This window comes from Musca autumnalis, unplaced genomic scaffold (assembly GCF_047663935.1).
Source record: "Musca autumnalis isolate F117 unplaced genomic scaffold, ASM4766393v1 scaffold_5, whole genome shotgun sequence".
Taxonomy (NCBI): Eukaryota; Metazoa; Arthropoda; class Insecta; order Diptera; family Muscidae; genus Musca; species Musca autumnalis.
Genome location: NW_027412088.1, coordinates 175,763,133 through 175,789,912, shown reverse-complemented (window position 1 = coordinate 175,789,912; position 26,780 = coordinate 175,763,133). Strand labels below are relative to the sequence as shown.

General features: G+C 33.8%; 1 protein-coding gene across 2 annotated transcripts in view; it reads right to left on the bottom strand.

The window, feature by feature from the left end:
- LOC141404970 (uncharacterized) overlaps positions 1-26,780 on the bottom strand; it is a 1,496,028-nt gene that overhangs the window by 43,924 nt on the left and 1,425,324 nt on the right. For both annotated transcript variants that reach the window (XM_073988846.1, XM_073988845.1), the window contains 3 exons: positions 14,014-14,144; positions 12,325-12,484; positions 837-1,051 (listed from right to left, as the gene is read on the bottom strand). In XM_073988846.1, the coding sequence (XP_073844947.1) occupies positions 837-1,051; positions 12,325-12,484; positions 14,014-14,144 (506 nt within the window). The remainder of the gene's footprint in view (positions 1-836; positions 1,052-12,324; positions 12,485-14,013; positions 14,145-26,780) is intronic.

Sequence of the window (26,780 nt, the reverse complement as noted above, 5' to 3'; positions counted from 1 at the left end):
AAACTTCAATTCAGCCGGGCTGAATAGTGTTTTCCACAGGAAAACTTCAATTCAGCCTTGCTGAATAGAGTTTTTCATTGTTCCTCAAACTAAAATTTCACCTTACGATTATAAAAAAGAAAACTGCAAACAGACTTCATGGCGACAGGCATTACATTACCCTGTCATCAGTGTCAACTTTCGTGATACATTTTCTGATGTCATTGCATTGCAACAGGACAATGCTTCTGGTTATAGCTGTGACATAATTATCACTGTTTGCCACAGTATGGCATAAATGAGAAAACAAAAGGACTAACTGGTATGATGGTTTCTTCTTCTTGTACTAGTAGGTCGCCACTGTTCTGTTTCCACATTACATCATCTATTCTTCCTCCTCTTTCCAGGTTACAAAATCTCAACTGCTTGTTTCAATTTCCAGACCAAATATTTTACACTTCCTGCATGCGAGCAAAAAGGTAGTTTATCTCTGACTAAAACACTCGCACTGCACCCGCATTCACACACCTCATCTATGGCTCGAACATTCATAAATGCAACATTGAAGATTCATCAATCTGTCTCTCTGGAAGATGAATGAGAATGAATACACACACGCCCATGTATATGCAGGTGTGTATGTGGGCACCCAGTTAGAGTTAAGTTTATGTATCCTTTCCATCTCTAGGGACTTTTAGTGTCCGCCAAAAAGAAAACAAACATTTTTAATCGCTTTTTGCCGTTTACATGTCCACGGCATCCTTACGGACATGTCAGCAGAACTACTACATTCAATTGTGTCATTCTTTTCCGTGTGTACGTATGTGTGTAGTCCAGCTTTAACTGGTTTAACTTACATTCTCTGTCATCGGTGTATAATGGGCTATGCTACGTCCTCGATCGACAGCTATAAGTGATGCCGGTATATCAATTGTTTCACCAAGTGTTGCATTGAATTTCCATATGTAGCTGGCTTCCGGTGGATTTGCTTCAATTTCACAAGCAACCTTTGCCATCTCCTGTCGTCCAGTACTGTAAATAGTGCGCTGGCCTTGCCGGCAGACAGGTGCAACTGTTATGATAAAAGAAAGAAACAAAAGAGACCTTGTCATTCACATGAATAATAAACAAAGCATGAGATTGTAAAAGAAAAGAAGAAATTAAATTATATTATGGAGCAGAAATTCATGGGAGCATACGTTTATAATGCCTGGAGAGGGAAAAAGTTTAGAGTTGATTTAACCCGAATTAAGTTATGGAATGTCAATTTAACTTTTGGATACATGGAACTCTGTGATCCTGTATATTTAGATCAAAATGTTAAGGTTCGTAGCTTATTAAATATTGTATGGATCCCTCTAAATGAAAATATAAAATACAAAATATAATATTTAAATTAAAAAAAAAAAAATAAAAAATAAAATATAAAATATAAAATATAAAATATAAAATATAAAATATAAAATATAAAATATAAAATATAAAATATAAAATATAAAATATAAAATATAAAATATAAAATATAAAATATAAAATATAAAATATAAAATATAAAATATAAAATATAAAATATAAAATATAAAATATAAAATATAAAATATAAAATATAAAATATAAAATATAAAATATAAAATATAAAATATAAAATATAAAATATAAAATATAAAATATAAAATATAAAATATAAAATATAAAATATAAAATATAAAATATAAAATATAAAATATAAAATATAAAATATAAAATATAAAATATAAAATATAAAATATAAAATATAAAATATAAAATATAAAATATAAAATATAAAATATAAAATATAAAATATAAAATATAAAATATAAAATATAAAATATAAAATATAAAATATAAAATATAAAATATAAAATATAAAATATAAAATATAAAATATAAAATATAAAATATAAAATATAAAATATAAAATATAAAATATAAAATATAAAATATAAAATATAAAATATAAAATATAAAATATAAAATATAAAATATAAAATATAAAATATAAAATATAAAATATAAAATATAAAATATAAAATATAAAATATAAAATATAAAATATAAAATATAAAATATAAAATATAAAATATAAAATATAAAATATAAAATATAAAATATAAAATATAAAATATAAAATATAAAATATAAAATATAAAATATAAAATATAAAATATAAAATATAAAATATAAAATATAAAATATAAAATATAAAATATAAAATATAAAATATAAAATATAAAATATAAAATATAAAATATAAAATATAAAATATAAAATATAAAATATAAAATATAAAATATAAAATATAAAATATAAAATATAAAATATAAAATATAAAATATAAAATATAAAATATAAAATATAAAATATAAAATATAAAATATAAAATATAAAATATAAAATATAAAATATAAAATATAAAATATAAAATATAAAATATAAAATATAAAATATAAAATATAAAATATAAAATATAAAATATAAAATATAAAATATAAAATATAAAATATAAAATATAAAATATAAAATATAAAATATAAAATATAAAATATAAAATATAAAATATAAAATATAAAATATAAAATATAAAATATAAAATATAAAATATAAAATATAAAATATAAAATATAAAATATAAAATATAAAATATAAAATATAAAATATAAAATATAAAATATAAAATATAAAATATAAAATATAAAATATAAAATATAAAATATAAAATATAAAATATAAAATATAAAATATAAAATATAAAATATAAAATATAAAATATAAAATATAAAATATAAAATATAAAATATAAAATATAAAATATAAAATATAAAATATAAAATATAAAATATAAAATATAAAATATAAAATATAAAATATAAAATATAAAATATAAAATATAAAATATAAAATATAAAATATAAAATATAAAATATAAAATATAAAATATAAAATATAAAATATAAAATATAAAATATAAAATATAAAATATAAAATATAAAATATAAAATATAAAATATAAAATATAAAATATAAAATATAAAATATAAAATATAAAATATAAAATATAAAATATAAAATATAAAATATAAAATATAAAATATAAAATATAAAATATAAAATATAAAATATAAAATATAAAATATAAAATATAAAATATAAAATATAAAATATAAAATATAAAATATAAAATATAAAATATAAAATATAAAATATAAAATATAAAATATAAAATATAAAATATAAAATATAAAATATAAAATATAAAATATAAAATATAAAATATAAAATATAAAATATAAAATATAAAATATAAAATATAAAATATAAAATATAAAATATAAAATATAAAATATAAAATATAAAATATAAAATATAAAATATAAAATATAAAATATAAAATATAAAATATAAAATATAAAATATAAAATATAAAATATAAAATATAAAATATAAAATATAAAATATAAAATATAAAATATAAAATATAAAATATAAAATATAAAATATAAAATATAAAATATAAAATATAAAATATAAAATATAAAATATAAAATATAAAATATAAAATATAAAATATAAAATATAAAATATAAAATATAAAATATAAAATATAAAATATATAATATATAATATAAAATATAAAATATAAAATATAAAATATAAAATATAAAATATAAAATATAAAATATAAAATATAAAATATAAAATATAAAATATAAAATATAAAATATAAAATATAAAATATAAAATATAAAATATAAAATATAAAATATAAAATATAAAATATAAAATATAAAATATAAAATATAAAATATAAAATATAAAATATAAAATATAAAATATAAAATATAAAATATAAAATATAAAATATAAAATATAAAATATAAAATATAAAATATAAAATATAAAATATAAAATATAAAATATAAAATATAAAATATAAAATATAAAATATAAAATATAAAATATAAAATCTAAATTATAAAATATAAAATATGAACCACACAAAAAAAGAACTAAAAATGCTTAAATTTCTAATGTAAATTTCAAAACAAATTTAATATACAACACATATGTATGTACCTTCTGACAGATTTAAAACATGAACCTCTAAGGAGTATGTTTCCTACATGTGAAGAGTAGCAAATTTCATTTCAAAGTCACCAAAATTACAACCCACAGGAACATGCCACCAGATGTTGGTATGTTGTTACTTCTTCTTTTGAGACAAGTATTGGAAATCCTCAACACAATTGTCAAGGAGCTAACAGCTATACAATGAACTACTTCGCAAAGCCTATGTGAAGCCATGTGTGACAAGCTACGCAAGATAGCAAAACAGGTTATGTTGTAAAAAATGACATTTTCCAAATTTTTTTAAAAAACTACAACAAATTCATTGTTCTCCTTGCTTTTATTACTGTCTATATTTTGAACTTTTTTTATTTTTGTAATTTAACCCATTTTGCCTTTTAACTAAGTGAATGGTAGCCTTATAAGAAAATTTACAACACAATAAAGAAATGTTGTCCCCAAAATGGCTTTACTAAAGCCCTGAAAATTATAATGCTTTAAGGGACTCCAGTAACCAACCATTCCCTACCTTTCTCTTTGCCACATTTCTTTCACTCAACCCAAAGAGAACAATGAAATGTTATATCACTTCATATGAATATTCCTAGAAAATGTTTTGATGTGGCTGCTGCTGGCCGTATGGCTGACCGGCCTTACGACCACGACATGACAATGATGGAGAACACTGACAATGCTGTATGTGTTGCTTGCCTGCCTCTTGATAGAGAAGCCATGTGGCTTCTCCATGTTTCATGGTTGTTTGCACATTCGGTTATGTGGTTGTAGTGATAGTTGAGTGGTGGTTATACTCTCAACTTTGGTGTTAGTGGTTCTGGCCACATAGCAATGTTCATTTTTGGTGTTTTATTGTAGACAGACCAACAAATTGCTTGTCATTGTTGCAGGTTTATGTTGGGTCACATTGGACCAGTAGAAGAGAAGAGGGGACATGGAGGGACGGAGGAGGAAATTTTCTTTGGAAGGAAATAATCTCATATACACAGTACATATCACAGAGTTCTTTTGTTTTTGGGGCGGCCTATTATGGTCAGCGCTAGCAAACCAAGCATGAATTGTAAAGACACACACACTCACTCAAACGTAACAAAATAAACACAAATGATAATAACACACCCGGAAGATTCCTGTTTTGTTTATTTACAACTGCCTTGGAATGTATTTCCTTTGTGTTATTTATACATAGTTGTAAAATAAATAGACTGTAAATTTATTAGGAGGGGGAGAGAAGGTTTCTGTAATGTCTTTAAAAAGATGCTGTACAAATTTCATTACAAAGAAGATAATTGAAAATTCAAGCCAAGAAAAAGCCTGGTCTAGCAAATGTTATATTTATGTAATTTTTACTAGAAGTTCTTATGAAACTTTCAGAACTTCTATAGGTGTTCTGTAGGCAGACGATTTCTTGCGTTGTCATCTGAAGGCCGAAGTCAACATGCGATTTTCTGACACTTTTTTGTAGACGGGAGACATATTTAAGTTTTGAATAAACATAACTTTTGAGGTCTAATATAGAAATAATGCCTCCTTTATAGACAAAAGACTTTTTCAATCGATGAAAGAAGGCCTCCTGAAACGGTCTAAAGAGAAGCGATGATCTTCTGATTTCTTTTGTTGACAAAATTGTTAGTTCTCAGTAAGCAAGATTAGACTCATTAGTGTCCTATAAACAGAAGAATAGGTCCCAAAAGTCTTAAAAAGGCGGAACAAATTTTGGTGTTTGTTTTTTCCTGAGGTATTCTATCTTGATATATTCTATTGCTAAAAATTTCTCGTATGAGGTAGTTTTTGTACGAAAAAAAATAACTCTCGAGGTCTTCTATAGACATTGGTGTTGAGGTTTTCTATAAAAAGTATAACTTTCAGGTCTTATGGTTTTATTTGGACAGAGGACTTCTTGAGTTCTGCATAGGACAGAGAACCCCTTGAGGTCTTCTATATAAAGAAGACCCATGTTTGTCCTCTATCGACAAAATACCACTTGAGACTTTGGAGTGAAGTCCTGCTGTGGATGTCTTTGGGGAAAGACTTATAGGAGGTCTTATTAGAAGAACGACATTTTGATGTCTGCCATAGACATAATAGAGGTGTTAGTTTTTAAAACAGTTCTAGGTGCTCTCTTGACATAAGGCTTCTTGAGGTCTTCTATATATAGAATACTTCTTGTGTAATTCTATAGATAGAATTTTTTATAGACAGAGAAGCCAATACGTCAAGAGGTCTTATGGTGCAAATAGAAGGCCTCAAAAGGGCTCCTGCTGTCTACAGAAGATCACAAAACGTCGTCTTCAGTCTACAGAAAACCTCAAAATGTCTTCTTTTGTCTACATAAGACCTCCAGAGCTCTGCTTTCTTCTACAGCAGACCTCTGTTATCCACAGAAGAGCTTAAGAGGTCTTCTTCCATCTACAGAAGAGTTAAAAAGGGTTTCTTCTGCCTATAAAAGATCTCGCAAGGTCTTTTCACTCTGACCCCAAGAGGTCTTTTTCTGGGGTCTCCTGCTGTCTACCGAAGATCTCAAAATGTCTTTCTCTGTCTACATAAGACCTCCAGAGGTCTCCTTTCTTCTACAGAAGACCTCTTCTTTTTTCATCTACAGAAGATCTAAAGAGGTCTTTTCACTCTGACCCAAAGAGGTCTTCTTCTTGGGTCTCCTACTGTCTACAGAAGACCACAAAAAAATCTACAGAATACCTCAAAATGTTTTCTTCTGGCTACATAAGACCTCCAAAGCTCTCCTTTTTTCTACAGAAGACCACTACTGTCTACAGGAGACCTTAAGAGGTCTTCTTCCATCTACAGAAGACTTAGAGAGGGTTTCCTCTGCCTATAAAAGATCTTCCGAGGTATTTTCACTCTGACCCCAAGATGTCTTCTTCTTGGGCCTCCTGCTATCTACAGAAGACCATAAAAGGTCTACAGAAGACCTCAAAATGTTTTCTTCTGGCTACATAAGACCTCCAGTGCTCTCCTTTCTTCTACAGAAGACTACTGTGGTCTACAGAAGACCTTAAGAGTTCTTCTTCTATCTACAGAAGATCTAAAGCGGGTTTTCTTTTCCTATAAAAGATCTCGCGAGGTCTTTTCACTCAGACCCCAAGAAGTCTTCTTCTTTTTATATAGAAGACCTCCAAAAAGCTTCTTCTGCTTATAGAAGACTTCAAGAAGAATTCTTCTGTCCACAGACGCCCTCAGGAAGTCTTCTTCTGTCTATAGAAGAACTCAATAGGTCATCTTTTGTCTAAAGAAGACATCAAGAGGTCTTCTTCTGTCTATAGAAGACATCAAGAAGTCTTCTTACGGGAGGTCTTCTTCTGTCTAAAAAATATCTCAACAGATCCTCTTCCATGTAAAAGACAACAAGGTGTTCTCTTCAGTCTATAGAAAACCTTAAGGGTTGTCTTCTGTGTATAGAAGACCACAAGTAGTCCTCATCAGTCTATAGAATACTTTAAGGTGTCTTCTTCTGTCTACAGAAGATCCCAATAGGTCTTATTATGTCTGAAAGAGCCCTCACGATGTTTTCTTCTGTCTATAGAAGAACTTAAAAAGCTCTTCTTTTGTCCACAGAAAGTCTCAAGAGGTTTTCTATTGCCTATAGAAAACCCCTAAAGGTGTTCTTCTGCCTACGAAAGAAAACAGGAGTTCTTCTTCCGTCTAAAAAAAGGCCTCAAGAGGTCTTCTTCTGTCTATAGAAAAACTCAAGAGGACTTTTTTGGTCTATAGAAGGCTTCAAGAGGTTTTCTTTTGGTTATAGGAAACCTCAAGAGGCCTTCTACTGCCTCTAGAACAACTCAAGGGATCCTCTTTTGTTTACGGGAGACTTTAGGAGAACCTCTACTGTCGATAGAATACCTTTTTCCGCCTATAGAGAACCTCAATAGGTTTTCTTCTGTTTTTAGAAGGCATCAATAGCACTTCTCCTGTATACATAAGACCTCAAGAGGGCATATTTTGTCTATAGAAGAACTCAAGTGGTCTTCTTTCTTCAATAGAAGGCTTCATGAGGTTTTCTTTTGGCTATAGAAAACTTCAAGAGGCCTTCTTCTGCCTATAGAACAACTCAAGATGTTCTCTTTTGTCTACGGGAGACTTTAGGAGAGCCTCTTCTGCCGATAGAATACCTTTTTTTGTCTATAGAAAACTTCAAGAGGGTTTCTTATGCCTTTAGAAGGCCACAATAAGTCTTCTCCTGCATATAGAAGACCTCAAGAGATCTTTTTCTGTCTGTAGAAGACCTACTGAAGTATTCTTCGATTTATAGAAGACATCGAAAGGTGTTCTTCTTACTTTAGAACACCTCTGGAGATTTTCTTCTGTCAAAAGAAGACCTCCAGATGTCTTGTTCTGTCAATAGAAGACCTCAAGAGAACTTGTTCTGTCAATAGAAGACCTAAAGAAGCCTTCATCTGTTTAGAGAAGGCCTTAATTTTGTACTTTTATATACAGAAGTCCTCTGGAGATCATTTATGTTCATAGAAAACCTTTAAAGTCTTCTTCTGTCTATAGAAGACCTAAAGAAATATTCTTCTTATTATAGAAGACGTCAAAAGTGTTGTTTTTACTTTGTAAGACCTCCAGAGTTCTTCTTTGGTCTATAGAAAACTTCAGGAGATCTTCTTTTGTGAACAGAAGACTTCAGGAAGCCTTCTTATGTTTTGAGAGGACCTTAAAAGATGTTCTCCTTCCAATAGAAGACCTAACGGAGTATTCTTCTATTTACAGAAGAGGTCTAAAGGTGTTCTTCTAACTTTATAAGACCTCTGGAGGTTTTCTTGTGTCAAAAGAAGGTGTCTCCTTCTGTCAATAGAAGACCTAAAGAAGCCTTCTTCTGTTTACAGAAGGCCTGAAAATATGTTCCTCTGGAGATCTTTTCTGTTCATGAAATGCCTCTAAAGTCTTCTTTTTGCCTATAAAAGACCTAAGAAAGTATTGTTCTGATTATAGAAGACGTCAACATGTGTAGTTCTTACTTTGGAATACCTCCATAGGTCTTCTTTTGTCTATAGAATACCACGAGAGATCTTCTTCTGTCAACAAAAGGCCTATAGAAGCCTTTTTCTGTTTTGGAAGGACCTTAAGATGTTCTCCTTTCTATGGAAGACCTAAAGAAGTATTCTTCTATTTATAAAAGATGTCTGAAGGTGTTCTTCTTACTTTAGAAGATCTCTGGAGATTTTCTTCTGTCAAAAGAAGGTGTCTTCTTCTGTCAATAGAAGACCTAGAGAAGCTTTCTTCTGTTTATAGAAGACCTTAAAAGATGCTCTTCTACATGCAGAAGACCTCTAAAGCTTTTCTGTTCATAGAATACCTCTAAAGTCTTCTTCTGTCTATAGAAGGCCTAAAGAAGTATTCTTCTCATTATAGAAGACGTCAAAAAGTATTGTTCTTACTTTGAAAGATTTCTTGAGAATTTCTTCTGTCAATAGAAGACCTTCAGATTTCTTCTGTCAATAGAAGACCTTCAGAGGCCTTCTGTAAACAGATGAAGGCTTCTTTAGGTATTCTATTAACAGAACAAGTTCTCTTGAGGTCTTCTATTGACAGAAAAAGACATCTGGAGGTCTTCTTTTGACAGAAGAAAATCTCCAGAGGTCTTCTTCTGCCTATAGGAGACCTTAGGAAGTCTTCGATTGTCTACGGAAGGTCTCAAGTATTCGTTTTCTGTCTTTAGAATACTTCAGGTAGTCCTCTTATGTATAAGAGGACTTTTTCTGAAGAAGAGTTATTCTTCTGCCTATAGAAAACCTTAAGAGGTCTTCTTCTGTCTATAGAAGACTTTAGGAAGTCTTCCATTATCTATAGAAGATCTCAAAACGTTTTCTGTCTTTAGAATACCTCAGCGTTCTTTTGTCTTAAGAAGGCTTTAAGAGGTTTTTTATACCCTACACCACTATGTGGGGAGGGTATTATAAGTTGGTTTTGGCCAAAAAGTTTGTAACGCATCGAAATAATGGTCGTAGACCCATACTTATATATACCAAAATGAATGTCTCGACGAGCTGAGTCGATCTGGCTATGTGTGTCCGTCCGTCAGTCCGTCCGTCCGTCCGTCTGTCCATCTAAACCTTGTAATCACGCTACAGGTCGCAATTTTGATCGGATCGTCACCAAATTTTGGATGTTGATGAGGGTCCCGAAGGGGAAGAAGCCTATTGATTTTGGTAATGGTCGGATAATATTCAGGGGTCGGAATGGGCAAAAAACTTATTTGCGGAAAAAGTCAACGTTTTATTTCAAAGCGAATATCTCCGTATCTATAATGGGTATTTTAAAGGCAAAGCCTGCTGATGAAAGCAGAAAATATCACCTTTACAGCGATGTATGGTAGGTTGTCGTAGGTGGTCAAACAACGAAGATATCTCAATAGTCGCTTATAGAACCCAACTTTTCATTTATTCGATTTTAATTCTAATGACGAATAACACAGCTTTTGTTGGATACTTTCCAAAAACAAAACCTGGCTATGAAAGTAGAAAATCCTGTCTTTACAATGATGCAAAGTGGGTTAGCGTAGGTGGCCAAATAACGGAGATATAGCAATAGTCGGTAATACATCCCATTTTTCCACTTTTAAAGAAATCACGCTACAGGTCGTAATTTTGATCGGATCGTCACCAAATTATTGGTGTTGATGGGGGTCCCGCAGGGGAAGAAGCCTATTAATTTTGGTGATGGTCGGAATGGGCAAAAAACTTATTTGCGGAAAAAGTCAACGTTTTATTTCAAAGCGAATATCTCCGTATCTATAATGGGTATATTAAAGGCAAAGCCTGCTGATGAAAGCAGAAAATATCGCCTTTGCAACGATGTAAGATAAGTTGTTGTAGGTGGTCAAACAACGAAGATATCGCAATAGCCGCTAATAGAACACAACTTTTCATTTTTGCGATTTTAATAATAATGACGAATATGAGAGCTTTGGTTGGGGACCTTCCAAAAACGAAGTCTGACGATGGAAGTAGAAAATCCCATCTTTACAATGATGTAAAGTAGGTTGGCGTAGGTGGCCAAATAACGGAGATATCGCAATAGTCGTTAATACATCCCATATTTCAATTTCTTTACAATCACGCTACATGTCGCAATTTTAATCGGATCGTCACGACATTTTGGGGGTTAATGGGAGTTCTACAGAGGAAGAAGCCTATTGATTTTGGTGATGGTCGGATAATATTCAGGGGTCGGAATGGGCAAACAACTTATTTGGAGAAAAAGTCAACGTTTTATTTCAAAGCGAATATCTCCGCTTCTATAAGGGGTATATCAAAAGCAAAACCTGCTGATGAAAGTAGAAAATATCACCTTTGCAACGATGTTGTAGGTTGTCGTAGGTGGTAAAACAATGAAGATATCGCAATAGCCGCTATTAAAACACAACTTCTCATTTTTGCGATTTTAATAATAATGACGAATAGCACAGCATTGGTTGGGGACCTTCCAAAACCAAAGTCCGACTATGAAAGTAGAAAATCCCATTTTACAATGATGTAAAGCATGTTGGCGTATGTGGCCAAATAACGGAGATATAGCAATAGTCGGTAATACGTCCTATTTTTTAATTTTTTGTATAATTGATGGTTGGCATACATCCCACTTTTCCATTTTTTATTTGAGTTATTCTGACGATGCACTTAAACGCGTTTCAATACAATTGACCTTTATTAATGAAGACATTCAGAGCAAAGGCGCTAAGCTATCCCAATTTTAATATTTTGAATTTTACCAGTCAAAAGCTTATGCACAGGGGAAGTGGTGTAGGGTATAACATTTCGGCCCTGACCCGACTATAGCCTTGGCTCACTTGTTTCATGTCTATAGAAGGCCTCAGGAGGCTTATTTCTGTTTTTAGAAGGTCGTAAATGGTCTTCTTCTGCATATAGTAGGCCTCACGAAGTCTTGTTTTACCTATTAGCGGCCTCAAAAGTCTTCCGTCTATAGAAGACTATAAGGTATTCTTCTGTCTATGGTATATCTCAAGAGGTCTTTTTAAATCTATAAAACATCTTAAGACATTTTCTTCAGCCTATAAACGACTGCAGAAGAGCAATAGGTGTCCTTTTTATTAAATGTAATTATTCATAACTATTTTCAAAACTAAAAATTTTGACATTTCTTTTTATATTCTAAATTTAAACCTTTATAATAGATTGTTAACTGTTGCATACAATTTTAAAGAACTTTGAAAATCCTCTTTTGAATCTTCCAATAATTTCACCAAATAATATCTTTTCAACTTACATCGTATGTCCAAATGCACGGGATTACTTTCGCCGTCACCCTCACGATTATTGCCCACACACGTGTAGATGCCACTGCGTGCTCTGCTGACATTTTGCAGTACCAAACTTTGATTGGCCACAATAATGCCTTCGGTGATGTTATTTTCCAATATGTTGCCCTGAGAAAGAGAATGACAAAAGACACGTTAAACAACAATTTAATACAAAATTATTTTAAATTAATAATTTTTAAAGGTGAATGTTCAAAATGTTAAAATGCTTATTTAATATTTTTTATTGAAAATAAATGTTACAATTTAATTTGAAATGTTTAATTGAGCTACATGACACAAAGATTTTTTTTGGAGACAGCTGTTGATAGATGAAAATGACTAAAAAATAACCATCAACCAGAAATGCCTGTGTCTTTCTGTCATTTCTTTTCTATTTATTAGTTTCGTTAGCATTCTCTTAATGACATGTTTATTGATATTTAAGAAAATGAAATGCAATTTTAATCCCCATGTAAATCCTTAGACAAATTCTTAATTTCTTTAAATAAATTGCATTTGTTGGCAAACATTTTTTGCTGTCAACATTTTAGATGTGTTGACAATTTACACTTTATTTTGGTAGTGCTAGCGGAGATGTCAACTTAATCGATAGCTTAAGTTTTAATTATGTCATAATTCTTTATTTGCATTTCTTAGCGAAACAAAAACACAGACAAGCTCAAACGGAAGCACGCAGACAGGCACGGAATGTTGACATGACAATGTAGCGTGATAAAGGATACATACATTTTTATGTTTTTATTCTTAGCAACAAAATTCGTAGTAGGATTATAGATTTTCTTGGAATTTATGGATACTACATGTCGAGAAATTGGCTACAGACCTCACAAGATCTCTTGACATGAAGCTGTTATGTATAACTCTTTACGTTATTTTATTTATAAAATATTTCAATTTTTCTCAACCACTTAAACATCTGAAATAATTACTTCAGGACTCAGTACAAAATACGTAATTTAATATGCTAAAATTATTCACTATTTACTACAAAGCGTATCCCTTAAAATAGGCTTTAAAATATGTCAAAACGTCTTCACTAAACGGTTGCGTATAAGTAACGACATACTTAATACGCACACATGCACCATTTTAAAATTTTTAGGCAAAATTGATTGAAATTAATAACATGATGTTTTTCATATTCCTCCTTTTCCACATTAATATTGAGAAATATGATAACGTTTTGTGTGTTCAAAGAGTTCCTACTCAATTACAATATGTTGCCTTCGGGCCTTAAATCAAATTCTGTTATTAAAATGGGGAAGGAATATTTTTTGCCGAAAAAAATGAAAATCATTTACTCAATTTTCTTTGCTCAACATTATAGCCATTAGGCATAATTTTGACATGTGAAATGAGAAGAGTTTTTTTTTTCGCCCTTTCTGGTTTTTTGAAGAAGCAAATTGTAATGTTTTTGTGGCATAAGCCATATGAAAAAATCGGAAGCAAATGAGAAATCTTTGATGAGCATAATGATGGATGGAAAATATGATGTGATATTTTGTTTGGTATTACATTTAATGTATATACATTTTTTAAATAAGCAATGTGAAAAAGATATTCCTTCTGGTATTATGAAAATTGCAAAACATTTTTTAATATGGGAATGTTTTTTTTAAACACGTTCTACTTACATTATGCCGCCAACTGACTTTATTAACCCACGGATTCGATTTGATATTGCATTCGAAAAACACATCAATACCTTCACGCAGAGTTGAATTCATGGAATTTGTACCAAGTTCCAGGCTAACAACAGGAATATCTGGAAAAAAATAATTAAATAGCGAAAGAAGAATATAAAATAGTTTATAGATTAAATGGCGAAATTGGTAATAAAACAAAAAATGGACTAATTCGTCGGGACGAAATTTGTATACCCTCCACAGAAGGGAATAGTGCAGACGCACTGTGGTTCCGCCCGTGGACAAAAATCGAAAAATGTATGTCGACAAATTTGATTGCGATTGAAATAAATATTCTCTAAACACATTAAATTTTTATTATCCAGTATTATTTTTGCCAATTTACAGCGGTAATATGCCAAGTTAAGTCGAAGAAGTTGAGATTTGTATGTGGTACCTTAAAAACGAAAAAAAGATCCGCAAAGCATTCGTAGCTTATGAGTGAAATTATAAAAAAAATTAAGAGGTAAATGTACAATTTCCAAAATGAAGCTTATAGTTGATGGCATTGACAATATTCTTATGAAAAAACCAATTCAAAACTCGTTTTCTAAGTTCCTTAAAAATAAATTCTTTGTAAATAACTTTTTGTGCTATTTTTAATATCATTGCTATAAATTTATGTTCAGTTTTACTAATGTTGGCCCCGTAAGGACAAGTTCATATTTGTTATAAAATACTGGGGAAAGTCTCTAGTTTACGATAAAAAGAAATCCAGCTGCCACCATCTGCCACTCTGTAAGTTATTCCCCTTATACCACGCCGTTTAAATCGCCAAAATTCCGAAAATCAGGAGGTACGTTTATATGGGAACTATACCGAAACGTGGACCTATATTGAATATTTTTTGCAAGGAGGTATGGTGTTCCCTCAGAACTTAAAATGCAAAATTACACCCAAATCAGTTGGAAAATTTGGCTAAAATCGTCAAAATACCGAATATCGGGAGGTACGTTTATATGGGAGCTATACCTAAACTTGGACCTATATTGAACATTTTTTGCACGGACGTATGATCTTCCCTCCGATGTCAAAATACAAAATTACAGCCAACTCGGTTAGAAAATCTGGCTAAAATCGTCAAAATACCGAATATAGGGAGGTACGTTTATATGGGAGCTATACCTAAACGTGGACCTATATTGAACATTTCTTGCAAGGTGGTGTGCTGTTCCCTCAGAACACAAAATTCCAAATTACAGCCAAATCGACTGGAAAATTTGTCTAAAATCGTCAAAATATTAAAAAATCGGGGGGGTACCTTTATATGGGGGCTACACCCAAATGTGGACCTACATCCATTAAATTTGTTTTTCTTCCTTTTGGGCTCGTTATAAAACTATGTTTAAAATTTCGTGGCGTTAACTCGATTAGAACTATTTTTGGCACTTCTTTCCATACATGTGGGACCACTGTGAGACGCTGTAAATATGAAATTAATCGGGACAAATGGGGTGCTATACTGATATGTGTCTAAATTTTTCTGGAAAATTAGTCTAACCACTAGGGACCACGGCAATGTGAACCTATGTTCAAAATTTTTCGTATAACCGTACCTCCTGATTTGATTTTTTTTTTAAATTTGCAGGGATAAAATTGCAGCTTAATTGATCAGCAAATTTAAAAAAAAAGTCAAATCACGAGGTACGCTTATAGGAGGACTACGTTTACGCATTTGCGCGGCCACTAGGGACTTTACAATTTTTAAAATATTCCATTATGTGGGGTAACTATACCAAAACGTGGGCTTATGTCGGCAATTTAAATATAAAACTTCAACATACTCAAAACGTGAACCTATATAGCCCATCGTTATAGTCCAGTCTCAAATTGTAATTACACCTGACCTATATAGCCAGATTGAATCATATTTCTACTTACTTACTTAGCTGGCCCATTACAGAACATGTGTTCCATAGACCGAACTAAGAAAAGATGCCCAATTCTCTCTGTTGTTCGCTTCGCTTTCTGGAATACCGCGCATTTTCATTTCTTCATCCACTTGTATGCTCCATCGAAGCTTAGGCCTGCCGATTCTGCGTGCACCGCCATGTGGCATGTATTCATACGCCTTATTAGCGGGTTCATCTTCGCCCATTCTTATTCTTATGATATGGCCTAGCCAACGCAATCGCTGCATCTCGATACGTTTAACTATATTGATGTCGTTATATAGCAGATACAGCTCGTGATTAATGCGACGTCGATATTCAGCGTCAACGCCGATTGTTCCGTAGATCTTTCGAAGAATTTTTCTCTCAAACACACCAAGCACTGCCATGTCTGCTTGCGCAAGTACCCAGGCTTCGCAGCCATACATCAGCACGCGTAGTATCAGTGTTTTGTAGAGCGTTATTTTTGTTTGACGAGATGTGGCTTTGTTTTTAAACTGCTTACTTAAACCAAATAAGGATCTGTTGGCCAATACAATTCTTCTTTTTATTTCACAACTGATGTCGTTTGTTGTGTTTACGGAGGTGCCGAAGTAGACGAAGTCTTTTACTACCTCAAAATTATTGGAACCAACTTCCACAGTTGGTCCGAGTTCAATGGACGCATTGCGCGTCGACACCATCAACTTGTTCTTCTCACCGTTTACCGCCAGACCCACTTTAGCAGATTCTCCTTCCAACTTCATAAACGTATCAGTTACTTCTTTTACTGATCGTCCCATGATGTCTATATCATCAGCATAAGCAAGTAACATGTGGCTATTGGTGTAGATTGTGCCACTTCTTTTGACGTTTGCCTCTCATGTAACGTTTTCCAGCAGGATGTTGAAGAGATCACACGAAAGGCTATCTCCTTGTCTGAAACCTCTTTTGGTACAAAACTCTTCCGAGAGGTTCTTTCCTATTCTAACTGAGGATCTCGTGTCAGTTAAAGTCATTTTACAAAGACGGGTGAGCTTTGCTGGGATACCAAATTCAGATATGGCTTGGAATACCTTTGAACGCAGCGGGCTATTTGGTCAATGGTGAATTTGCCAGGTCTAAAGCCGCATTGGTATGGCCCAATCATTTAATTGACCATAGGCTTTAGTCGTTCGCACATTATCCCTGACACTATATTGTAGGCAATAGGGAGTAGACTTATGCCCCTATAGTTAGAGCATACAGTCTTATCTCCTTTCTTGTGGACGAGGCACAGGATACTCAGGTTCCAGTCGTCTGGTACTCGTTTTTCCTGCCAGATGGTGGTAACTAGCTGACGAATACACCTTATCAGCGTGTCGCCTCCGGTTTTGAACAGCTCGGCTGGAAAGCCATCGGATCCTGCTGCCTTATTATTCTTCAGCCGATGCTGTCTTTACCTCATCTTGGCCGGGTGGTATACATTCAAAACCATCTTCTGGGATTGGGTCTGTGGTATCTTCGTCGTCTTCTCTGCTATTAGATACCAGCAGATTGGAGAAATGTTCCTTCCATATCCTGGGCACGCTATTTATATCTGTTACCAGATTACCTTGCTGGTCTCTACAGGAGGATGTGCCTGTACCAAAGCCATCAGTTTGATGTTTCACTCTTTGGTAGAATTTTCGGACTTCTGCTGATCAAAAATATGTACTTGATTGGTACATAAATGACATGACTCGGAGCCTTAAGGACCCTAGCAAAAATCTTCAAAATTCACCCTTACAATGTCTTTGATATAACTGTAGTGCGTATAAGTAACGACACCAGTTATACGCTCATATGCAACACGATAGGCTGGTTAGTTAAAAAGGCTTTCGTAAATGAAACGAAACAAGTAGGAAAGAAGAAATTTTTGGCCGTGCCTTACTTTTTATGTGACTAAAATCTTTAAAATATATACCTTTATATGGGGGCTATACCAAAACGTGGACCTGTTTTGTCTGATTCTTGAAAGGTATATTTTGTATCTGCCAGAATGTTTTGTACCCCCAGCGAAGACTTAATACTAAATTTCAGTCATTTCGGTGAATAATGTGGCTGAAAAATACCTTTAATCGGGGGTACTGTCCTGTGGTGGCTATAGAAAGACCTTGACCTATATCGACAACTTTTTGGTGGGAAGTTTTATACCCCCAACGAATTCTAAATACCAAAATTCGTACATTTTTGTTTTTAATGATGTGGAAAAATGTGGAAAATCGGGAGGTACCTATGGAGGCTATATGAAAACGTGGATTATAGCGAAAAATTTCAGGTGGAAAGCTTTATATGACCAACGAAGATTAAATGTCAAATTTCACTCATTTCGGTTTGATATCGTGGCCACAACCCTCGCAACACCGAAAATCGGGTGACACTGTTCTATGGGGCTAAATCAAAATTTAGATATGTACCCAAAAATTCCTGGGGAAATGTTTTGTGGCCCCAAAGAAGACTAAACGCCAATTTTTAGCCATTTCAGTGAGGCTGAAAAAAAACCTGAACATACCGAAAATCAGACGTTAAATACCAATTTTCAGTCATTTCGGATGAATAATTGGCTGAAAAAATAGCTTAATTCGGGGGTACTGTCTTATGGTGGTTATAGGAAGACCTAGGCCTTTATCAAGACCTGTCTGTGGAAAGTTGTATACCCCCAAAATACCAAATTTCATCCATTTCGGTTTGATAGTGACGCTGAAACTTTCAAAATGCAGAATATTGGTAGGTACCCTCTTATAGGGGCTATATGAAAACGTTAATTAGAGCGAAAACTTTCAGGTGGAAAGTTTTTGTACCACCAACGAAGACTAAATGCCAAAGTTCACCCATTTCGGTGTTGTATTGTGGCCACAACTCTCGAAATACCTAAAATCGGGAGTTACCTCGCCTAGATATGTACCCAAAAATTCCTGGGGAAATATTTTGTGGCCCCAAAGAAAACCATTTTCAGTCATTTCGGTGTGATAATGAGGCTAAACCCCTGAAAATACCGAAAATCGGGTGGTACCGTCCTATGGTGGCTATATGAAAATATAGACCTTTGCTGACAAATTTCTCTACGGCAATTCAAAGCATGTATGCATTTGCATAGAATTCCGCGGTCTAGTTATTATGCGCTAGGCGACCAGTCCCGATTTGTATGGACCTAAAACTGGTAATAGTGTCAACTGCGAAGTCTGACCGGAGACTTTTTTTCCGGCGAAAGATAGACCTCATCCTTCTACCGAGAGGTGGGTTCGAGATAGACCTGGGAGCTCTGTGGAGAGCAACCACTCTCTAGGATCTCTCTAGGTAATCCCATGATAGCGCTGCTATGCTGAATGGTGCAAAATAGTTTGATCCGTCATGGCGAGAAACATGTTAAACTTATTGACGATACGTCCCGTCTATTTTCTCGAAAACCCCCATGCCATAGTAAAAATTGTGTGTTTTCGGAAGGGATTTCTACCAATAAATCCAGCAATGACTGACCCACACTGGGCGGCCCCACTGGTCTGCGTCCAGGAGGAGCGACAGCAGCATACACTTTTCGCCCTTATGGGCATTAAAATCGAGCCCAGTAAAATCTTAATTATGGCATACTGGGACACATCACTTTATATCTATTGATACCCTAGCCTGACAGTTAAGTAAGCGAAATCTTACAGAAAGGGCCTCTAGGCTAATACTGCACTAGCTTCCGCCCTATTAAAACCTACGAAGTCTTTAAAAACACTATCAGTTCTATCGCCACCGAGGTGAATAAGAATGCCCAGACTTGTGTTGGTTTATACGGATCTGGCTCTGAACGCAGTTTCTCATATGGATTCTACGCCAACCTTCGCATGGCCTCCGCTTGCATAAATGGTCATGGTACCGCAAAACGTAACTGAACAAAGTTTTACCATAAAATTAAAGCAATTTTCTTCAAAATATCATTTAAATCACAAATTGAATTTCATTGAAAATATCTGAGAAAATATAGCATAGATTATTTAAGTATCCGTTATGGAAACTCGTGATTGGAGACTGTGGGAAATAAAATTCCTTAAAATCTTGGATTGAACACCAAATAATATATTAGAGATTGAAGCACTTAAAGGTACGACAAAAATTCTTACTGAAGTGCCTAAGAAGTACCTGAAAATAAATTAAGGAAATTCAAAATCGGTGACAATAGAATTTCCTTGAATATTCGTAAAGGATACACAATTGAAGTTCATGCAATGCCTTAAAATTGGACAATTGAAGGGAAAAGGTTGCGTATAAGTAACGACAATATGTATACGCAATGACATTTAAAAAAAAGTATATTAAAATACATAAGGAAGCATTAAAATTATAGGGTATGAAAGACATCAAGCAACGGCTTTGATCTGTTTTAACTTCCCAAAGTCTAGACAGGGCTTATCTTCGTTCCCCTCATTTGAGTCGCCCGAATAACACACTCCCCACGAAGTTCTTCAAAATTAGTGATGAAAAATCATCATCGGTGACGCTAAAATATCCCCATAAAATCAATTAAGGAAGTTCAAAAGCGGTGGCAATAGAATTTCCTTGAATATTCATAAAGAATACACAATTGAAGTTCATGCAATGCCTAAAAATTGGGCAATTGAAGGGAAAAGGTTGCGTATAAGTAACGACAATATGTATACGCAATGACCTTTTACAAAAAAGTATATTAAAAGGCATAAGAAAGAATTTGGAAAAGCAGTACCCTTTAAATCATAGGGTGTGAAAGACATCAAGCAACGGCTTTGATCTATTTTAACAGCACAAAGTCCAGACATAGCTTATCTTCGTTCCCCTCATTTGAGTCGCCCGAATAACACAGTCCCCACGAAGTACCTCAAAATTAGTGAAGGAAACTCAATATCGGTGACGCTAAAATTTCCTTGAAAACTCACAAGGAACCCGTGAGTAACTTTTTTTATATAAAATAACTTAAGAATCGGGCACTTAAGTCAATATAAAGGAATTAGCATTTGAGACGTAAGTCCTTAGAGAATTCCTGAAAAAAATCCCTTATTGAAATTCTGTGACTAAGAACTACCATTCACAAGTCCCAAAGATTACCGCAAAGGTTAGAGGAACTTAATATTGTTGAATGAGCAAAAACACACAAAAAATCCACAGTTAAAGTACGTACAATAGTTTCAAGTTGCTTTCTTTGTAAAATATGGCTGGCGTATACATAACGAAAATAATTATACGCAACAGGGAAATATGCATAGACGGAATTGCTTAAGAAGTACCTCAAAATCAGTTAAGGAAATTCAAAATAGATGGCAAAAAATTTCCTGGAATATCCATAAAGAATACAAATGCATGAACGAATGCCTTAAAATTCGGCAACTGAAGGGAAAAGGTTGCGTATCAGTAACGACAATATGTATACGCAATGACATTTTATAAAAAAGTATATTAGAAGGCATAAGAAAGCATTTGAAAAAGCAATACCCTTTAAATCATAGAGTGTGAAAAACATCAAGTCACGGCTTTGATCTGTTTTAACAGCACATAGTCCAGACATGGCTTATCTTCGTTCCCCTCATTTGAGTCGCCCGAATAAACACATCCCCACGAAGTTCTTCAAAATAAGAGATGGAAACTCATTATCGATGGCGCTAAAATGTCCTTGAAAACTCACAAGGAACCCGTGAGTAACTTTGTTTATAAAATAGCTTAAGAATCCGGCACTTGAGTCCCTATAAATGAATTAGCATTTGAGACTAAAGTCCTTAGAGAATTCCTGAAAAAATCCTTTACTACAAAACTGTGACTAAGACCTTAGAAATTTTCGTAAAGACCTACCATTCACAAGTCCCAAAAGGTATAGTAAAAGTTAGAGGAACTTAATATCGGTGGAGAATGAATGACCAAAAACACACAAAAAATCCACGGTTAAAGTACGTACAATAGTTTCAAGTTGCTTTCCTTGTAAAATATGCCTGACGTATACATACGACAATAGTTATACGCAACAGAGTAATATTCATAGACGGAAGTTCATAAGAAGTACATCAAAATCAATTAAGGAAATTCAAACTCGATGGCAAAAAATTTCCTGGAATATCCATAAAGAATACAAATGCATGAACGAATGCCTTAAAATTCGGCAATTGAAGGGAAAAGGTTGCGTATAAGTAACGACAATATGTATACGCAATGACATTTTATAAAAAAGTATATTAGTAGGCACAAGAAAGCATTTGGAAAAGGGTGTGAAAGACATCGAGCCACGGCTTTGATCTGTTTTAACAGCACAAAGTCCAGACATGGCTTATCTTCGGTCCCCTCATTTGACTCGCCCGAATAACGCACTCCCTACGAAGTTCTTCAAAGTTAGTGATGGAAAATCATCATCGGTGAAGCTAAAATGTCCTTGAAAACTCACAAGGAACCCGTGACTAATTTTTTTTTTAAAATAGCTTAAGAGTCAGGCACTTAAGTCCCTATAAATGAATAAGCATTTGAGACCAAAGTCATTAGAAAATTCCTGAAAAAATCCTTTATTGAAATTCTGTGACTAAGACCTTAGACATTTTCGTAAAGAGCTACCATTCACAAGTCCCAAAAAGTAGAGTAAAAGTTAGATGAACTTAATATCGGTGGAGAATGAATGACCAAACAACACAGAAAAAAATCCACCGTTAAGGTTCTTATAAACGTTTTAAGTTGCCTTCTTTGTAAAATATGCCTTAAAATTCCAAATAGTAAGTTTTAGCGATTATTTCAATGATATATTGTGGAAATTCATGAATGAAGGCCGTATATATTGCTGTAAAGTTCTACCATTAATGAGAAATAAATTCACCTTCCCCCACCCGGCGTATACATAACGACAATAATTATACGCAACCTGATAATATGCATAGTCTGATTCCTATTTTTAGCCTTAATATAATAACTCTTTACTCAATTTTTTTTTTTCAATATAACAACAAATGAGTTCAAAATAAATGTGGGACCTGTAATTAATGTCTTTAACAGAAACATAAATAGTTTGTAATTAAAGGATTTAGACCCTTATCAATCACTTAATGATGGCCTTTTAATTTACCCCTCACAGATTCTTACAAAAAGCAAAAAAACAACAAGTTTAAATTTCATTAGAAAAAGTCTATTTTTGGCATTAATTGCTTAGTATTTTCTCACAAAGAAAGTTCTTTCCACATAATTTCAATGTTTTTGCGAGGGAACGTAACTTAATGAAGGTTATACATAGATTCCTTTTCCGCTTCTAAACAGGAAAAAAACCGTGAATAATGCAAAGTAAACAAACAACCAACAAAAAAATTTGCCAAGCACTTATCATAATTTACACTTTGATGTTTTATTTATTTAGTAAAAGATAAAGTGAAGTTTTGTTTCATAGCATTATCCGGCCACAAAGAAGCACTTTATTTATTTAGCATTTTTTCGAAACTTTTTTGTGTGGGAGCGCCTTACGGAAAAAAGGTAGCCCAAAAATTGATAAAGGCTATATCATCCTAACTTGCAGGATACTTAATGCAGGAAACAAGATTTTGTTATTTTTAATTTTTGACGTTGGTTTAACGAAACAAACAAAGTTTTGTTGTCTTTTGTCTAACGGAACAATTTGCAAGTATAATTTTTCCAGCAGCATTGAAGGTAAATACTTTTAAAGTGGCAGGTAATTGAGTGAAACTGATCGGTGAAAGTAATTTATTAAGTATTTAGGGGGAAACATAAAAAAGGAATGAAAATAAAAAAGAGGAATAATAAACTTAAAATCTTTTTTAAGGCAGGGCTTAGAGGTATTCACATGACATTTTATGGAAAAGTGAGGTATAAGTAACGGCAATGTGTATATCCAAAGAAGTTTCTTGAAAAAAAAAAAACTATGATAGAAAACATTCGGGGAAAAATGTGAATATAATACCTTAAATCTATAGAATTCTAAATTGCACAGCAACCTTTCCGGTCGACTTCACCATGGAAAAGTACAGTGGAGGCCTTAAAATGCAATGTAAAGGAATAGGTGGCGTATAAGTAACGGCAGTGTGTATACGCAAGAGAATTACAAAATATGAACTAAATTTGTAGAAGAGGAAGATAACAAGCGACGGTTTTGAACGGCATTGCCATTGCAAAGTACAGTGGCTGGATTCTTGTTCCATAGACATTTTAAATGAAAAAAATTATTTTCATTAGTAATGTTGTTGTTGTTGTAACAGTGTTTATTATTATGTTTGTATATTCGTTCTTTTGTTCAATCTGGCTCTGGGTACATACCCAGTTCCAGGAAAATGGCTGCTTCGCTGGGATGTAGCCACAGATCCACTGGAGTTAGATGAGCAGGTTTGGCGGGGCAGTTGAAAAGGTGCGTTGTGCCGTGCGGGCCCATGCCGCATACTGGGCAGATGTCTTGCACGGAGCTATCGATTTCCGCCCAATAAGAATTTAGGCGACTGCAATATCCTGAGCGTAGTAGAGCCAAAACTACTTTGGTTTGTCGTGGCAGCTGACGCTCCTCAACTGCGATAGATGGGGGATGTACTCCGAGAACTTTATGCACACTATATTTGCTTATGGCCTTAGCAACTGCATCCGTGTGAATACTATTTAAACCTGCTTGATATGCCTGTTGATCTAGGGGATCTCTCCTATATTGTTGGAACTCCCTCCCTAGAGCATGAATATCCTTCCCGATATGCCCAAATGTGTCGGGCCTAGCCAGCAGATGTTGATTGAGATGGCTCTCACGGTAACGTCCAAGCAAGTACTGCAACGAAAGCATCTCATTGCTTTGCTTTACTGGAAGAATCTTTGCCTCCTTATGGAGATGGTCCACAGAAGACTTGAGGAGGCACCCTGTTGTTGTTCTCAGGGCGGCATTCTGACAGGTTTGAATCTTTTTCCAATTCGTATCCCATAATCTCGCGTACCAAACTAGAGCCGCATAGCTTACCACAGACCGACCTATGGCGTTATATATGATCAACAAGGTTCCTTTATCTGCACCCCAAGTGATGCCGGTTAGGGACTTGAGGACCTTGTTCCTGCTTTTCTGTTTTTCGCACGTAGCTGTGGCGTGTGCGCATGATTTGAATGTAGTGTCGAATGTGCGCTGTCCATGTGGTGAACAGAGTGGCTGTAGATTTTGTGGTGGAAATCTGCATATTCCTCGCGTGGGAAAACTTGGTAAGAGCCTATCAAATAGGAGTTCAGTCTTTCACAAATGTCAGCAGGGAAGATAACTGACACCAGGATCGTACAATCATCGTACATCACCATACCTCCGTCTGGAGGGGGTGGAATACAGGAGAGGTAGAGGTTAAACAGTTACGGAGATATCACTCCACCTTGGGGAACTCCCTGTTTCACTCTACGGGGTTTGGACTTCTTGTTCCTGAATTCCACGTACGACTGGCGTCCACACATATAATTGACTATCCAACGTTTCAAGCTTGGCTGGAGGGTTGTGTGCTCAATGTCCTCAAACAGCGTGGAGTGCCTTACTGTATCAAAAGCTTTTGATAAGTCAAGCGTCACCATCACTCTTCTATCACACGGCGGTCTCTGGTTGAGTCCTTGACAAATATATGTGGTAATGGCGTGCAGCGCTGTTGTCGTGCTGTGCTGCTTACGAAATCCATGCTGATGATCGGCAACTTGATAGCTATCTCTGATCCTGGGGAGGACTAAGGCCTCAAGGGTCTTTGCTACGGGCGACAAAAGCGAAATCGGCCTGTACGATTCACTTTTGCAGGCATCCTTGCCGGGCTTCCGTAGTGGGACCACCCTGCTCATTTTCCAGACTTCGGGAACAATGAGAGTGGCTAGCGACAAGTTGAGAACTTTAGTGAGGCTCATCCAGCTGCTTCAGTGTTACCATGGAGGTTCCATCAGGGCCCACCGCTTTGGATCATTTAGCGTTCCTGATGGCATTGGCAACATCATCCATTGTAAACGGTGGTGGTTCCTCCTCGGCAGGAAGAGATCTCGGGGTGCTCGACAAATTGTCGATTGAAATAACTTGCGCAACTCTTCGGGTCAGTCAACGTAACGTCGCCAAACGTGACTGAGATCCTATCTTCCCTTCTTCCAGGGTTCAAGAGTGACTTAACCGTTGCCCACAATTCACCTATACCGGCTCCAATGTTGCAACTCTTCAGATGATTTAACCACTCGCCGATCAGCCTGTTAACCTCTAGTGTCAGTTCCCTGACTCTGGGGTCATTGGGGTTGGCTCGACGAAGCTCATTATATATAGTATATATAATTGAAAAGGACGACTCTCATGTTGAGGACCTCTTCAAACTTTTTAGCGATCATAATCTTCCAAGATATACATGGAATATAAAGACTAGTTGCAATAAACATTTGAGAAACAATGCAGAAGACTCGAGCAGCTGTATATCTAATTTAAGAAGGTATTATCAAATATTAAAACGAAACTAGGATACCAAGGATAAGATCTGAAAAAATCTTTAAATGAAAAAATTTTATTTTGTTTTGGTTTTGTCGTTAGTTATACGATCCTATGTTCGATACCTTAAAATAACTATTGATGACTTTTTGCCATGGCCATCCATGTGAAGGTAGCAAATACCTTCTTTATGAACACCAAACAGTATTTCATAAGAAGACCATAGTGTCTTCGGTGAGAAGACCAAATATTAAAACGGAACTAGAATACTAAGGATAAAAGCTGAAGAAATCATTGAATGAAGGAATTTTACTTTGTTCTGGTTCACTGTGCGTATACGTTTTGTCGTTAGTTATACAATCCTCTGTTCGATGCCTTAAAATAGCTATAGATGCCTTTTTGTGGAAAAAACGGTCTTTCATGTGAGGGTAGAAAAGACC